General features: G+C 50.3%; 1 protein-coding gene across 1 annotated transcript; it reads right to left on the reverse strand.

Moving 5' to 3' along the window:
* Positions 1–5,258: 5,258 nt before the first annotated feature.
* SP9 (Sp9 transcription factor) lies at positions 5,259–8,203 on the reverse strand. Its single transcript, XM_054636505.2, has 2 exons — positions 7,961–8,203; positions 5,259–7,239 (listed from the first exon to the last, which is right to left on the reverse strand). Exons 1-2 carry the CDS (start codon positions 7,979–7,981, stop codon positions 5,890–5,892), a joined length of 1,371 nt encoding a protein of 456 aa, XP_054492480.1. The 5' UTR covers positions 7,982–8,203; the 3' UTR covers positions 5,259–5,889.
* Positions 8,204–17,455: the final 9,252 nt, after the last annotated feature.

A 17,455-nucleotide genomic window follows, 5' to 3' on the forward strand; every position in this document is an offset into this window, starting at 1 on the left:
AACTTTCTTACCCTCCTCACTCACAGGACAAATGGGACTATCTTTTATTACCAGTCCACTTCCACTTCACTCAGAAGATTTTCAGCACTGCACAGAGTATAATAATACATGGTGAAAGTGACCTGGCTTATCGTTTAAGTGCATGTGAAGAGTTTGAAAGGGTGAACCATTAAGAGATGTCACCTTTTCAATGTGTCTGCATTAGGTTGCTCTGGGCAGTCTTGCTGAAGTAGCTGGGAGTTAAAGAGCCCCTGCAGTAGAGTCAGCCTCCCATATTGATGTGTGGAAGCTCTGATTTAGAAAGAACAGGAGGAGACTGCAAAAATGCCTGTTTTAGCAATCTAAACAAAAGCTCTGTGTAAGAGAGAACAGAGTAATGTGATAAGGGAAAAGGTATGAACATTTTTGTGTTAAGTGCAGCAGGAAAGGGGAATAACTGGAAGGTGCCTCCGTTTCAAAGAAGGGCCTCCCCAGTTGTTTTGTGTTTGGCTGAGGAATCCTGCCAGCTACAATGCAATTGACTCCCACCTGAAGAAGACTGGACAGCTCGATTAGCCACAGCTGTTTGCTATTTTGTGGGCTCTTCACTTTACTCCTTTCCGTGTAGTTAAACAGTGTATCCTGCCCTTTCCTATAGGAAGTGACGGGCAGAAAAGTCATGATATTTTGGATGTATCTGGCTTAGACTACCAGGGGAAGGTTGGTGTGGCTGTGCAGGCAGTGTCTCACTCCCGGTACCTTCCCTAGGCCAGTTGGTAAGGAAGCGACCCTCGGGGGCCCAGAGGCCGGCTGCGGGAGGGTGGGGCCGCCCTCGCCACAGGGGCCCCGGCCGGAGCGCTCGGGGCAGCGGGGATGGGCCGGGCCGGGGCAGGCCCGGGGCGCTCTTTGCCCGCTGCCCTCACGGGCACGGCCCGCGGCGCGGGGCGGCTGCGCGCGCCCGGCCCCGCCCCGGCCCGCGGGGCCATGGGGCGCCACCGCCCCGGGCCGAGCGCGGCGTTCGGCAGAGCCGGCGGGGCCCGGCAGGAGGTGCTGTCGCTCCGTGGATGGAGGTAAGAGCAGCTCCAGCGATATCGCTATTCCCTTATTTATTTATTTATTTATTTATTTATTTTCGTAAGAGCCGTGGAATATGGTTAACCTTCTGCGGGGCCGGGCAGTGGGGGCCGCGGCGCCGTGAGGTGGTTCCCTCAGCCTGGCGGGGAGGGCAGGGCCCGTGGCAGGGACTCGCCGGCCTCGGAGCGGGGCCCGGCGGCTCTCCTGGGGCGGGCGGGCGGCTCTGCCGGGATCTCTTCTCCGGCTTGGCCCGAGGGCTTGGGGCTGCGTCGGGCTGGGGTCCCGTCCCCGCCGGGGCCGTCGGGCGGCTCTCGGCGCGGGCCTGGCGGCGGGGAGCTTCGGGCGAGGGGTCCCGGGCCGCTTTTCGGGTGCGCCGCCCCGCCGGACCCATGGTTTAGAATTAACGCCGTGCAATAAATTATTACTAGTCCGAAAGTAAATAGACGGGTTACTCCCAGATGGGGCTCCTGCTCGGATCGGTACAATAAATATCCCTGAAGGAAGCTCTCTATTTATGTTGTCATTGATTAATTCTCGCTACCTCATTTGATTTCGATTTAGAACGATTTGATTCTAATTTAATTAGCATGTAATTTGGATGTACATAATTACTGTAATTATGACATTCAGGTGAGGCAGCTTTAGGCTGAAAGGCAATTTCAAATTTTCTAGCAGCCTACTTTGTGCCGGGGAGCGGACAGGGACCCCGCGCCCTGCCAGCCAGGTACCAATTAGCCCATCTCGGGAGCAGCGCTGCCGCTCGTTTGTGGAACAACAGCGGCGCCGAGGCGGCGGCGGCGGCACAGCCGCGCCCGGGGCCCGCCGGCGGGTGCCCGCCGGGAGCCGCGCCCGGCCGCAGGTGCGGGGCCGCGCGGAGATCGCGGAGCGGTGACCGTCGAGGGCCCGGCCGCCCCTCCGGTTGGCGGCCCGGGGAGCGGCGAGGCCGGGCCGGCTGCCCCGGGCTAGGTGTGCGCTCTGTCGCTGCGGGCCAGTCCCGCCCCGCCGTCTGCCATAGAAGTTCACGCTAGCCCGCCCGCTCCCCGGGGCCCTCCCCAGCCGCCGCTGCCCCCGCGCTCCTGCCGCCGTCTCCTCGACGCTGCCCGGCCCGCGCAGCGCCGCCGCCCCCGCGGCCGCCCCGGCCGCGCCCCCGGCCCGCGGGAGCGCCTCTAGGTGGCGCCCGGCAGCCGCCGTGCGGCCCGCGCGGGGCAGCGCCGCGAGCGTCCCGGTGTGCGCGCTCGGTCTTGTTCTGCTCTCCTTTTTGTAATGTGCGTGTGAAGGATGTTATTCCTTGAGGAAATTTGTAGCTAAATTATTCTCACTTAAAATAAACACTTAGCACAGCAATTACTCAAAGGGGCGGGCTGTCTGTTAGCTTCCCTTCATCTGCGTTTTGGAAGGGTGGGAGAGGATCCTGGCGAACAGATAATGGCTGCAAATAAATTACAGCTCCCGCAGATAAAGTTTCCATTTGAATTAAAAGACGCAATTAAGAGGCTGTCCAGGCACGAGATCGGGTGTTTATATATTATCTCATTAGAACAAAAACATTAATGTTACCTTTTAAGTGTAAAACGAGCCGTTGGGTCTGTAACTCGCCGCGGGGGGCAAGGGACACGCTTCCTGCGAACGGGGGACCTAGCGATCGAATGTCATTTAGTAGATAATTTTTCCTGACATTTTGCCGTCTTCCGTCTGTGGTGGTAGCCGTCGCTGGCTGGTTTTTTGTCGTGTTTTAACGGGCTCTCGGAGCAGGGTTGAAGTTGCTGTCCGCGAGGTATGGAAATGGGCAGCAATAGCTGGACCGAGATTGTAAATGGGAGCTAGGCTCAGCTGACGGGCAAGCCCGGGGCGAGCGGGGCCAAGGCGGCGGGGAGCCGGGCTTCCCCTGTGCCACCCTTCCCGCCGGGGCCCGAGCGGGCACCCGTCTTGTTCCCGGTGCTCTCCTGCTCTCGGGTTCGCGTCCTCTTACTAAAGAGGTGAACTACGGATTGAAAGACCGAAATCAGATTTATTTTTCGGGTTCTGACACCGTTTGTTCTTTAGGGTTTGTTTTTTGGATAATTTTTTTGTGTAGAAGTTCCCCAGACCATATAATTATCTCCAACGTTTACGAATGAATGGTGTCATTTATTTTTTTAAAAGGTGACACGCTTTCTATTTTCTTGGTTAAACGAACCGGCTCTGCGGCCCAGAGCTGCTCCCTTCCTCGTTTCTGGGGAGTCTGTAAGTGATGGACGTTTTCTGACCCGAAGGGGCAAAGGCAATGCAAAAAGGTCCTTGATCACTGAGCTGAGAATTGTAACCCCGGCCTGGCAGAAACTGGACCGGCATGGTGTCCTTTGATGTGTTTTATTATAAATCGAAAACAAAGCTGACTTCTGCCCAGCACCCCGCGCGGGTGCATTCCTGCGCAGCCCCCGGGCCGCCCGGCAGGGAGGAGAGCCGGCTCCCGCCGCCCGGCCCGCTCTGTGCCACTGCCGCCCGAGCGCGTCCCCGCTGCCCTCCCCTGCCCGCCGGGAAACCTGCCGCCTCCGGCCGGGGCGGCAGCAAAGACACCTTGCCGGGGTGCTTTCGGCCAGGAAAATTCCGGAGCGGCTCTCGGGGAAGGTGCTGTGGGCAGCCGTGAGGCGAGGTGCCTCTCCCGGGAGGCTCCTTTCCCCCGGCCCGCGGAACGGCCCGCCGGGCTCCCGTCGCCGCCCCGGGGCACAGGCGGTGCCGGCGCTGCCCGGCCGCTTTTGTGCAATAGTGGCGCGGAGGAGGTGGGACGCGGTTATTAGTATTCACGGCAGATGTATTTTCTTTAACGCAACGTCTTTATTCCAGTTGGTGGCCGACAGCAGAATCCGTTTCTCGATGCTATTTGCATTCCCTGCTTTATGGAGGATTAAAATATTTGTATTCATCCAATCTGTACCGGCCAGAGTAAATTAACTTTTTTTTCCTCACCCTCTTCTTTTTTTTTTTTTTTTTTTTTTTTTTTAATAACACAATTATCTCATTTAACAATTTGCCTTTAAAAAAATACTGTGGCTGTTAGGTTGGTGGTCAGGAGACAAAGGGAGTGAAAATAATTTTCATTTCAATAATTGCCTTCTGGTCAATTTAACTGTGCCTTATTTTGAAAGAGCCTGTCTAAATGAGATTCCTGTCCCAAATGTGTTCCCAGGCCTTAGCCCAGCCTTTAATTATTCCTGAGTTTTTTTTCTTCAGAATAAGACGCTGCACTGAGTAATCACAAAGAAGTCAGAGAGCATCCTTGAACCTTTTCAATAGCAAAGCCACTGATATTCAAATAACATGCAAGGACCATTTGACTGCATGGGGACATAAGCATTTCCAATTCACTATTTGCATAGATCAACTGTCTTTGAAAAGGAAAGGAGCAGTTGTCTTCCATAACATTAAAAAGCCTAGTTATCAAATCAAGTGCTTAGTTTGGGGCTTTTAAAACGTTTACATTTTATCTTAGGTTGCCCTTTACCGTTTGACATGCAAATTTGGTGCAGTTAATTTGGACAATTAAAAGGATCTTCAAGGGAGCTTTGTCACCGAGAATATTCGGAGTTTTCCCCGCGGACCAGCTGAGATAAAGTTGGCCAGAACAAATGATGTCTAGGAGATTAATTAGATATTTGATAAGACATGAATCCCTAATAAGGGAATACAAGGCACAGGGGGCTGCTGTGTGCTCTAAGTCAAAATTAATAACATTTAACAAGATTTTCATTTAGGCATGAAATGTCTTTTCCGGAGTATTGACTCTAGCGATTTATTCCCCCGAGATCACCTCCCAGCCTAGGCAGCCTTGTGGCGCTGAAGGCTTTTAAAATTAAATAAATAGTTCCTCAGCGCAGTTTGCCTTCACTCGATTTTGGGGACGGTTTCACCAAAGCCACTTAGGTCTCAGCATGGTTTCCGGCTGTAGTAGGGCTCGGACTCGGTTAAAATTTGTTGGTTTTTTGTTTTGTTTTTTAAAGTAAATCAAAGCAAAGGCGGCTTGAAAAGAGCGAGCAGAGTGGTTCAGTGAGCCCGGCTCAGGGGCCAGTCCCATCCCCTCCCAGCTATATCATTGCTGACTATTTTTAATCACAGTGACTGTAAGGACGATGGAAAGGGGTGCGAGGGCTCCTACTCAAAAAGTGACCCCTGCGAGGACTGGGCGGGGGGGGAAGGAGGGGACACGAAGAAGAACAAACCCGTGAGTATATTGTTCAGAGTCCTTTAATAATACCAAAATGAAAATATGTCAAGATTTTTTTCCATACAGATAAACGCATTTAATTTCTTTAAGAGACCTTAACTTACGTGTATTTGAGTGAAGTGTTAACTCAACATTTTAAATATCTTTTACATATATACTGACTTCCACAAAGTGCATCAGAAATTTATAATTAAAAAAAAAATCAAAACCCCAAAACCTCCCTGAATTTCAGGAATTCACCAATTAAAAAAAAAAAAATCCCCAACCCCCCTATCAGATCAACATTTACAAGAAAAATAAGGGAACACGATCTGGTTTTCTTTTTTTTTTTTTTTTTCCTGTTTTTCTTCTTTTTTGAACCCTATTTATACAGATGTTTATGGGATACAGAGGGACCGTCTCAGAGTTGCAGCTGTATTTCTCACCTTAAGCCTCTCTTAGGATGCTTGCCTTCCAAGAGAAAGAGAAAAGGGAAACGGAAGAAAGTGTCACTCGGTACCTACTGGCCGGGCGGGACGGGGGCCGCGCCTCTCCGGCCCCGCCGTCCACCGGCCCGCCCCCGCCGCGGCCCGGGGCGGCTCGCGTCCCTCCGGCCGGCGCGGGGCACAGTCCGAGCGGCTCCGGCGGCGCTGCCCCTAGGAGTCGCCGGGGCCCGCGGTAGGTTCCTTGCCCGGTCCGCGGGCGGCGCCCACCCCCTCGTGCAGGATGAGGTCGGGGGACTCGGAGCGCGGCGTTTCCAGGTTGCTGGCGTCCGTGTCGCTGTCGCTGCCCTTTTTGCCCCCGCCGCCCCCGTTGTGCGTTTTGATGTGTTTGCTCAGGTGGTCGCTGCGCATGAAGCGCTTGTTGCAGACGGGACAGGCGAAGCGCTTCTCGCCCGTGTGAGTCCGCAGGTGCCGCTGCAGCTCGTCGGAGCGGGTGAAGCGCTTCCCGCAGAAGAGCCAGTTGCAGACGAAGGGCCGCTCGCCCGTGTGCCAGCGCAGGTGCGCCTTCAGGTGCGAAGTCTTGCCGTACACCTTGCCGCAGCCGGGGATGTGGCAGCTGTGCAGCCCCTTGCGCCGCAGGCTGGCCCCCGCCGGCCCCAGCCGCTCGGCCTCCTGGCAGTTGGGGCAGTCGCAGGTGGCGCGCCCCGAGTAGCGGCGGGCGGAGCGGGCCGAGCCGCCCCCGGCGGCGGCGGCGGCGCCCGAGATCATGGCGCTGGCCGCCGCCACCGCCGCGCTAGAGTCCGTGTAGGAGGGCAGCACGGGCTTGAAGCCCTCCTGGGTGAGCAGGTGCTGGCTGGTGGAGAGCAGGTGCGAAGCGGCCGTGGAGCCCAGGCCGGTGGAGCTGAAGGCGGAGTGGGTGAGGGAGCTGAAGTCGGGGTTGTAGGTGCCCAGTTGGGAGTGCAACGAGGCCTGGGGGGCGCCCGAGTGCAGCGAGCTCTGCAGCCCCCCCGCCGGGTTCTGCACCTCAAGCCAGGAGCCGGGGTTGGTGTGCACGTCCCACCAGGAGGAGGCCGCTCCGTTGGCCACCTCGCCCGCCGAGAGCGTGGAGTGGAAGCCCGACTTGTACCAGGACTCGTAGGGGTGCGCCATGCCCACCCGCGGGTAGAGGCTCTCGGCCGCCGAGCTGTGCACTTTGGAGATGAAGGCCGACTGCCCGCCGGGCTCCTGCGGGGACACGCCCGCCGCCGCCGCCGAGTTGGAGAAGAGGCCGCCGTAGTCGCTGCTGAAGGCCGAGGAAGTGGGCGAGGTGGAAGCCAGGCAAAAGGCGCTGTTGGCGGTGCCCGTGCCACTGGCCAGTCCGTTGGAACCCCTGCTCGTGGCCACCGTGAAGCCCGAGAGGCTGGAGCCCAGGTTGCAGCTGGAGGTGGAGCGTTTCCAGGGGTGGAAGCCCCCTTTGGCGAAGGCGCTAGACTCGGGCAGGGTGGTCAGGGGACTAGTGTTGCCGATCTTGTTGCAGGTGGCGGCCAGCATGGCCAGGGGAGTCGTTCCAAATCTCGGCTCTTCCTGCGGGAAGAGACAAAGCCGGCCCGTCAGCCTAACCCTTGCCACCTCGCCAGGCTCCCGCGGGGACGCGGCAGCGCGGGTAGAACCGCGGCGCAACGAGCGGTACCGCGGAAAAGTTTTCTCTTATTTTAGAGGAAGGCTCCAGCCCTGCCACGCTGGGCACAACTCGTTTTCCGCCGGAGACCGGTCTCATCGCCCGAGAGATTTACCTCGCAAGCCGGTCCCGACGGGGACAAGCGACACGCGTGTTCCGAGAGGGCTGCTCGAGCGTACCGCCGTTAAACCAAAAATCCCGTGGGAACGAAATGCGGCGTCTCCTCGAGCAACCGTACAGGAGCGACGGAAAAAAAAGAGATGGCAGCAAGGCGAGCAGTGTGCGGAGCCTTCCGACTGTCGCCTCGTGCAACGCCGGGCCGGCGAAAATCTTTGGAAATCGAGCGTAGTTAGAGTTAAAAAACAAACAAAAAAAAAATCCCAAACCAAATCAAGAACTAGACAAAAGAAAGCAGAAGCAGCACAGCTTCTCTCCGGCCCAGCGAGTTTTCAGGCCAAACTCTTTGGGAACAACCCGATGGGCAGCCCGCAATGAAATCCCCCGAGGCGGGCCGGGATCACCTCCCATCCGCGGGTCCACGCGATTTCGGCAAGGGGCAGCCGCAACGCGGCGGCAACGACAGTTTTTCCAGGGGGAAGCCGCGAGGAAGCGCGCGGTGCGACTTACCCCGAGGATAGACGTAGCCATAGCACGTCCGTGGGCTGGGCGGTGGGGCGGAGGGGACGGCGCTCGGTGAGCGCCCCGCGCTGCCCGGCGGCACTAAGGACACTCCGGCGCGGCGGGGCCAAACTCTGCCTAAGTGCGGGCAGCGCCCGCTTTGAAGTACCGCTGGCGGCGGCGCTCGCCCAATGAGGGCGCGGGCGGAGCGGCCCGGAGCGGCCCGGCAGCCAATCAGGCTGCGCGAAGGTGCCGGCGCCGGGGCGCGGGGCGCGTGCCAGTCAGCGCGCGGGGAGAAAACTCCCGGCTCCGGCCCGCGGCGGCGGCCGCGCCGCAATTACCGCCGGCCCCGGCCCCCGGGCCGCGCCTCCCGCCGGGCCGCGACTCCCGCCGCCCCCGCACCGCCTGCCCGCCGGGGGAGCGGGGCGAGCCGCAGAGGGCAGGAGTCGAGAGCGAGGTCAGCGCCGGCGGAGGGCTGGTGTCACGGCTGACGCCGCTCCGCCGTCTCCTGTAAACTGTGCAGGAGGTGTCCGATGCGCTGCTGCTGGTGTAGTCACCTGCGATCCTCGCGGCCCGTAAACCATACCTGCGTCGCTTTTATTCAACAGGCCCGTTACCTCCTTTTCAAGCCATTTGGGAGCCGTCCATGTTGGATACAAATAACCTAACAGCGCCTAATGACATTCTGTGAAAACACGTTAATTTTTTTGTTTGTTTATTTTCTTTACTAAATGCCAGAAGTGATTTCGTGCACAACGTATTTCTTACTTTCATTGTAAAAAGAACTGAGGAGGCTCTGTGGTTATATAAAGTGCCAAAAAATTCCAAAGGCAGGGAACCGCCAGGCATCTCTTTGCTCTTGTACTGGGGCGGGAGAGGGGACGAGGGGCATTTGACATCCTGTCGCTTAAGATAGAGGACGTTATTTTACAGAGTAATCGGCAGCAAAACACTTTGAAAGTCAAATTCGCAGCCTGCAGCACGTTTTTCAAGCCTCATATACTCCTGTGGAAGCAGTGCTGCTAATGGCAGAAAGCTTGCTCCCTCCTAGCAGTGCAAGGGCGCTGCTGGAATAAGCCGCCCTAGCACTTGCCTGTGGCCTCTGCACTGTGCACACTCCACGCACCCAGTGAGCGACAGGGACTATACCTGCTCTCTGCATGTGCAAAATGTAAGTCCAGACCTCGGCTCCTCAATGTCTTGCAAGCTAGTCCCTTTGATTTGTAATTATTGGAGGCTTCTTAAATAATTGGCTAGAACTTGCCCGTACTGTGCCCGCGGAAGATCAATAGGCGTGCAACTTTTCATCATCGCGGTCGGCTCTGTGAGAATGGGAATAGGAGCTTTTCCCCTTCCTTTTTGCCATTCCCAGGGCAGCTGGGTACAATTCTGAACCAGAAATACGATGAGTGCGCTTAGCAATGCCGGGCCATTGCTCTGCATTTCAGTCAATATTTCCTTCTCGGTGCCGCCTCAGCCATCCAGTGTAAAACCTTCTAGCAGATGCAAAATAGGCATCGCTTAGGAGCAAGATGGAGAAATCGGGAATTTAAGATTATGATTTCGCTTTTCTTCACATGTTTACATCTATATGTGTGCGTTTGTATGTGTGCTTAAATAAGGTGGGCATTGCGGTTTTTTCTACATTGTGTTATGCAATCTATAGGACGACTGCCATGGACGCCCCTGGAGATTATCTTTTATTTAAACGTCTAAGGCTATTTTCAAAGGGCGCTCGCCTTTTTGTCGCCGGGTATTAAACAGAGTCGGGGCAGTAGGTGAAAAAAATTCTGCTCTGCGCTTAATTCTTTCCACATTGAGTCGCAGCCGGCGCAGGGGTCCGGGTGGTGCATGGCAAACCCTTCCCTCGGAAGGTCTGCCCGGAGCAGATCCTGAGCGGCGGCTGTACCCAGGGGGGCTGTATCGCTCGGCGGGTGGAGGCGGCAGAAAGGCGGTGGCGGGGGGAGCGACATAACCCCCACGGGTGAGGCGAGGAGTCCGACAGGGGCACCCGGGAGCCATCGCCCAACAGGTGACTCCTTCCTTCCCTCCTTCCTTCTTTCCTTCTTCCTTTTCTCCGGGGAAACCCGCTTCCTTCCCTTCCCAGGAGCCTGCCATGGTGGTCGTCAAGTGGCAGCGCGGCGCTTCTGGCCAACCCCAGGGCGGCGGGGGGAGAGGGTCTTTCCTCTCATCCTGGGGAAAGTCATCAATAAAATACGGCTGGAAGGCAGATCGAGAGCGTGACGTTTAAAAATGTTGCCTCTACATCAGCGAGTAAAGGCATCCGCTGCCCGCTTGCGCTCCCACAGCAAAGTAGGGATTCTGCTGTGCCTGAAGACTGGCGGGCGGCTCTGCCTGCCGCACATCCATCTCCTCGCCCCTTTGTAGTCGGAAAAGTAACTAAAACCCGCAGAAACGAGGCAGGCGGTGGAAAGGCTGAGCGAACGGCGGCGGAAGGGGGAACGCTGCTAAAATCTTTAGGGGGTCAAGTATTTTCTGACAGATTTTTTTCATACTCCAAAAATCGAGTTTTTAAACAAAGATCAATGTGTTATGCTAAAGTGTTGAGCTGACTGTTAAAACATTTGGGGGGATAATGACAATGTAACAAAGGCCTGGTTTGGAGTGAATCATCACCCTTTTAAAAGTTAAAGCAATTTTCAGGAGAATAGCTTTCAGCAAATGCTTTACATTATTCAAAACGGCCAAATAATGCTCTATTATAGAGCCTGAATGCTGCCAGTCAGCCCATAAGTGCAATTTGTGCAAAGGCTCGGTGCCTTATCTCCACTTCTTTATAAAGAGGTGAATATAAAACAATTTCTCCCAAACCCAGACAGAGAGCACGAAAATTGCTTCCCTTTCTGCAATCAGGGCAATTTAACTGGAGTGCAATTAGCACTATTAAATGTCGATTCTGCATAAACAAATCTGACTAAGAAGCGAAAGTGGGGTGAGAACCTCATATAAACTGAAACTGATTTTTAAAAATTATGTATCCGGGTCCTTTACAATTGATCCGTGACGTTTTCATCGCAGAATATATTTACATCATAAATACATTACAGTTAAATCAATGTAAATCTAAAAAAAAAATCTCAATATGAATGCTAATAAAGAATAGCCTAATTAAATGCAACAGTTCACTTTCTTTGAACAATATTGTTTCCCATCTTCTCTCTACGAGTGTCTTTTGATGTGTGCAACTACTAAAGTTGCTGTCTTTAGGAGGTAGAGCTGGGAAACAATTCTTTCATTACAGATGGTTGGGAAGCTCCTGGGTTTATATTCAAGAGCATCAGATGAAATGGCTCGTCTGTTCAAAAAGAGCTCTGGGAAAGAGCTGCCAAATATTTTCCAAATAAATCGATTTAGCAGCAGTTAAATGTAAGGTTGCTGTACAATTTCCCCGGCATTCTAGGAGGGGCACGAAGTTTTACCCATGGCAGTTATGGGTAGGAAGGGGGCAAACCCTTCCAAGTTTAAGAGAAGCAGCCTAATTTTCTGCCAAACAGAAGGGATACGGGCAGGAAACAGGCAAACTGCACATTGCCGAGATAAATAATTGCGTCCTGCCAGATTTTTTTTTTTTTTTAGCAACAGTTCTTCCGTGCGGAACCCCTCCCCCCTCAATTACACTCTTCATTTACGTGATCTAGAAGCCAGCATTGATTATCAGAGCAACTCAGAGGGGTACCTGGTGATAAATTAATAACTTCAGTTAGGAAAAGGCTCCCCTGCTATTCTGCCCAAGACTAGATACTACAAGGGGGAAGTATAAATAAGGATAGTGTTAAAATACAGACCTTGGTGCCTGTTGAGTCCACTGAATTCTTTCCACTATAGAGTTTTTAATTTGTGGGTAAAGATGAAGTGCAGCCTTTGATTAGAAGGAAATCTTTTATAGTTAATAAAAAAGCAATGAGCACTGGGATCAAATAGATAATGGAAATTAAATGAAAATTATGGCACTCTCCCACAATTTCTGCTTGATCTTTCATATGATGTTTGTTACACGGTGCACTCCCCTCTCCTCCTGCCCCCTGCACACTGAGCCCCGAGGTGGAGCATCAGGCTGGGCTTTCATATTTTCTCGATCTTTAAGGTGACGCTGTTTAGGAGTAGCAGGGAGACCCATATTACCCTGTGTTTAAAAAATCTGCACAGTCGTTTCAGAAATCCTGTCGTTTACTGAACGCACTCAAAAGCATGTCTTTGGAATTAATTCTCTTCCGCTAAATTTATTTGGACTGTGAATTTTAAAGCTCCCTTGTTCTGTTTATCTCAGCCGGAGACACGTTAACAATTCCAGGGAAGACTAGTGTCAAAGGAAGGAAGGTGACTGCAGACTGGATGATGATTTTAATTACTACAATTATTGGGAGATTATTCAACAGCATCATAGATTTGTTTTCTGCCTTGGTATGAAAGTCTGAGGAACACTGTGCGAGGAGCATTGTACGAGGATTTTACCTCTTGGTTCACATGCTTTCCAGGGCTCTTACGATGTATAGGTTAGGCATGACAAGCTCAGGCTGCAGCAGGTTGGAAATTCAGCCAGTGCTAGCGTTCAGAAAGCTTTCTTAAAACGCAGGTGTTTCTAAATAGAAAGAGTTTAATTAGTAAACGCTTGGACCCAACGTTTATAGAGCGTAAAACCGCCTTTCCACACAAGTCCATTAAAGCAGCTCTGCTGACTCGGTAATGAGGTGCGTGCGGTGAGCAGGGCAGCGGCGGCCGGGACGGCGAGCTCGGCGGTCCCGGGCAGCGCCCGGCCCGCCCCGGCCCGCCCGGCTCCTCCGCCCCGCCGCTCTCCCGGTCGGGGCGCGGGGAAGCGGCAGCACCGGGCGGGTGCCTCACCGGAGCAGCCTCCCCGCGGAGGAGTCCTGTCCCCACATTGCTCCCAGCATCCCGCTTCCGGTGCCCTCCTAGCTTTTTACACCACGTTTTTAGCCAGGCGTGACTCAGAATGTTGACTGTGATTAAGCAAGCTGTCTATCTAGAGATAGAGATATGTGGCAGCGTAATTGGTGGCATGATTGACATTACAAAGTTCTCTTCGGTCCACAATGACCAATAAATCCTCCTGCAGCTTTTGCCATTTAATGAATTGCTATTTTGGTAGGGGAAAATATGCCAGACCCCCATTCCTATGTTCTCTTCTTCCCCCTCACCCTGTCCTGGGATTAGGGCAAGGAAAGAAGGGGAGCCATTCATTATGCTCTTTCTGTGTTCTGTAATTACTGGAACTCAGGCTTAAGGTGAATTTCAGCTCAGATCATGAACCATTTCACGTTCAGATGCAAGCTTGCAATACTTTCCTAGTGGCAATTAGGAGCCTATTACAAGCCATTAGATTGATCAATGTACCTTAAACAATGTGAATGATTTATATGGCAAAGAAAAAAACCTTCTTACATCCATTGTACTGTTCCAGCGACCAACCTGGCCCTCTGTCTCCATTCATCACAGCTTTAAACAACAAAAGCAATTTATTTAGTAAAACTTAAATGCAAAGAAGTGGGCTCAGTTCTCTGTCATGTAGGGCATCTGAGCTTTATCTCTTTATTGTCAAGAGATGTTGGCTGCAAGAATTTGAGTTTGTGGGGGGGGAAAGGGAGGGGTAGATTTGCTGGTTTCCAAATGGATTAATTCACCTTGTACCTGAAAGAAGGAAACAAAGAGATCCCTGACTGCTTCCTAAAGAGGACACTAATCTGCTGTGCAGATGCAACACAAGGAGGAAAGCAGGGGCTTACACAAGTGCTCAGCGAAGTGTTTGGTTAGATGATTGTAACCTTTTAATGACAGTCTGGACGCAGAACCACGATCCCTGGAAGCTCCAAGACAGCTAAGGAGTGGAAAGCAGGCTGGGATGTGCCAGCTGACGCAGGGACAAGGGTAGGGGCAGCCTTCACCACCATGGGTGGTTATTCTAACTATTCTACAACTAAAAAACTACAAAATATCAGTTACTGTGAAAGCCGGAGCTGCTACCCTGTAGGACTTGGGTCTGTCTTTATTTGCCTCCTTTCACAAGACCCAGGGAACCTCTCATACCTGGAAAATTCCTCCTAGCTCCTGCCAGCCCCAAAATGAAGGGTTGGGAGAGACTGGTGACTTTGCACTTGCTACCAATTTATTAGGTAAACAGAGATTCAGTTCAGAAGGAACAGGGCCATGATTTACCATTTATTGAACTGATGGCCCCTGTTTCTTGCATTTTTGTTACCTTTTTGCTAACCTTATTTACCTTGATACTCAGCACTCCAAAATCAGTCTTCTCTATACATACCAAGTGACGGAATGAATCTTTGGCTTGCTGTTAAACAGTTCTGACATGCTTCAAATTAAAACCGCTGAGAAACAAAACCCCACACATGTGAACTAACTAAACCATTCTTTAAAATGTGACTTCAATGGGACCAGTGTAACTGGTGACAGTGTTTGTTAGAAAAAAAGCCGAAACATCTGTAAGTCTTGGTTCAGCTGGAAATTTATTTTGGAATATCATACGAGAGAGAATGTTATTAACTTAAGATTCCAATTATTATTTGTGTTTCAGCAACAATCTGCTCTCTGAAATTGCTGCAATGCTTGTCAAAAGTCACTGTTTTATCCCATAATTTTCTGCAAGGAGGTAAGCACAGAGCTCCTCAGTATCGGTACAAAGAAAAGAAGAAACAAGGAATGAGTGTCGAGCTCTATCAAGAGATACCACCCTTTTGCTACAAAATGTGGATACAGACATTCCTGATTTTCCAGTTGTCCATATGGGATTGATACTACTCATTTATTTAGTTATCAGCTGGTTTCTTTCTTGCTAGCAAGGGATTACTAAAACACAATGTCCACTATGTAAGACCAAATGAGAGTTTCAATAGGAATAAAGGCAGTCCTCCCCCTTCCCCAAAGAAGATCCCACATTGAGAAGAGCGTTTGTGTTGTGAGAAGAGCATTTCTGGTGAGTCTGTCATACACTAAACCCACTTGTTCCATTTCTTGTAGACACTACACTATCGAGAGCTTTACCCATAGAATCAGCAGTGTGTCCTGCTTACCTTAAACTTTCTCTTTATCATGGAGGAGACATCAAAGAATAAAAGATCTGGAGGCCTCTTTCAAAGATTTTGTAGAGGTTGTCCATTTAGTCACATTGTGCTTTAATGTCTTTTTCCTTTTCCAAAGCTTTGTATTTGTCACTTTGCCCAGGAGAGTTGCTGGGCCAATCTCCTCAGGACATGTTCTGGCCTTCCGCTACTTTAAGTATTGCTACAAAAGCAGTCTACTTGAAGGGATTTCTGCAGTACTTAACTACACTTATACAAAAGCAGCCTATGCTTCCTAATATGCTGTTTCAGGCCCTTACATTCCAATCTGGCTTGCATTGCCCTTTAATTATCTGTCTTCTTATTGTGATCAAGTGAATTTTTACTAATCTCCACATTTATTGTTAAGGTAAATAGATGCTGCTTTTAATCAGTATGGAGGGCCAGACCAATGCAGTTTGAAGTAACTTAAGTCAACTATAAAGGGTTCAATGTGTGTATAATTACAGAAGACATCAGCTATTCACTCCAGTCTAATTCAGTGTCTGTTTAGAGACAGAGCTCTTCCTTTCCTCTGCTCCCTCTCTCACCTGATTTGCTCCCCACTGTTCCACAAAGCCAGCAAGAAGAGCACAGTGGAGGCCAAGCCATCAGCAGCCCTCCTGAACCTCAGGCTGGATTAATTTAGTGGATTGGAACTCCTCGGTGAGTATAAGCATACGGGTACAATATAACACCTTCTTCCAACAAAAAAGATTAATTGCATCTTAGCCTCGGTATTAAATGTGCTATTATCAGAAGAAGCTGGAATAATGCATGCAGTCACTTTAAAAGAAAGCAGGTTTCCTTTGCGAGCATACTTATTATTTCAATAGTATTTGAGAACTAGTTTAATAGTGGCCATGTTGTTGCTTACTAAAATATATTTGAATTGAACACATATATATCAAGGTATTTTTTCTTAATTTTAGTTTGAATTATTCCTGAAGTTCTCATTAAATTTACCATTTGTAAAGGACAGATTAAATGAAAATGGCTTTTAGAAAATAGAGCTGGAAATTATTTTGACCTTTGTGACCTGGTAGAGGTGATAATTTGCTGCAGCACTGGATGTTGGACGTATCTGACATTTTAGGTATTCCCTCATAGTTTCAGACCTTTGTACTGATGAACTCCACCTGGGATAACTCAGCAGTCAACTTTTTGTTACCTTCATATAAATGAGAAGACTACAGCTGTCTTAAGCAATCTAGGTGGACACCACCAATGGAAAATTAAACTTGGGCGAGGGCAATGCTAAGAAAAGAATGTCTATTATCCACAATAATGCTCCTAACATTTTCTAAACAGCTATTACCTGTGTCTGTCCATAATTGTCCTTTTTACATTAACGTTGCAATCTTTCTTTCTGAACAGTTACAGAAATCTCTCCCCACTGACTTTTCCATATGTAAACAACCTATACAGCATTTTGTAATGTAAAACAAATGTGGTAAGTAGGTCCCACATTAAAAAATCATTTTGAGTGGAATGTCTGAAATGCTCAGGGGATTTTGAGGGGGAGGTTGGAAAATTGCACTCAGTTTCCAAATGCATTCCCATATATGCAGATGAGTGTCCATAGGACCTGTAGAGTACATTGTTTGGATTGGATTGTCCATTGCTGAATTTGGATTGTTACTGAGAACAAATAATTCACTTTCTCTTTTGCAAAATGATGCAAAATAAGCTGTAGTGGATTTTTGTTATCTAATATTTCTCATGGTTTTTAACTGCACGTGAACATAATTAAATTTTTATATTGACAATAAAAATATTTATCTGTTTAGAAAACAACTTGACTGCAAAATTCCCAGTTACAGCAAAATAAATAAAAGTCAAAATCTCTATCATCACATCCCATGACATTAGAGTAACATGCTAGTTATTCTAATTGAAATGTGATTCTCTCTAGGGGCAGACCATTATACACCTCAGAGGGATTGAAAGCAGGGAAACAAAATGCAAGTTTCACATTTCTAAAATCTCATCTCCACATTTAAGAAATAGGATGGTCACAATTCCCATGCAGTACTTAAGACAGTGTAACTTGATTCTCCATGATGAATTTTGGAGGACATTTAGCAAAGCTGCAAGGTTTGTTCACCTGAGACATGTAGAAAAATGTGTCAATGTGTCCTGTTTGTCTGGTTTTTGGTAAACATCCTGGCTGAAAGCACAGCTCTCAGAGTAAGAGCAGGCAGTGTCCTCCTGCTCTTTCCTGTTATCACTGCACATACATCAGGATGTGAAATCAAGTAGCCAGACCTTTTAGCCAGTACCCAAGTTGTTATGCACTAACTTCAGAAAAAACTGAGTGAGAATTACATGCTCCTATTCAAAGATGTTGAAATTAATACACACAGAAACTTGTGCTTGTTCAGAGGAAATGTCTAAATTTTCTAAAAAGGTGTGA

Source organism: Agelaius phoeniceus, chromosome 7, assembly GCF_051311805.1.
Source record: "Agelaius phoeniceus isolate bAgePho1 chromosome 7, bAgePho1.hap1, whole genome shotgun sequence".
Taxonomy (NCBI): domain Eukaryota; kingdom Metazoa; phylum Chordata; class Aves; order Passeriformes; family Icteridae; genus Agelaius; species Agelaius phoeniceus.

Bases quoted from the DNA above. Each gene is read 5' to 3' on its own strand.
- SP9 (XM_054636505.2), bottom strand. From the start codon at position 7,981: ATGGCTACGTCTATCCTCGGG. The intron at 7,240-7,960 runs GTAAGTCGCACC...CTCTTCCCGCAG, and splicing joins TGGCTACGTCTATCCTCGGG to GAAGAGCCGAGATTTGGAAC.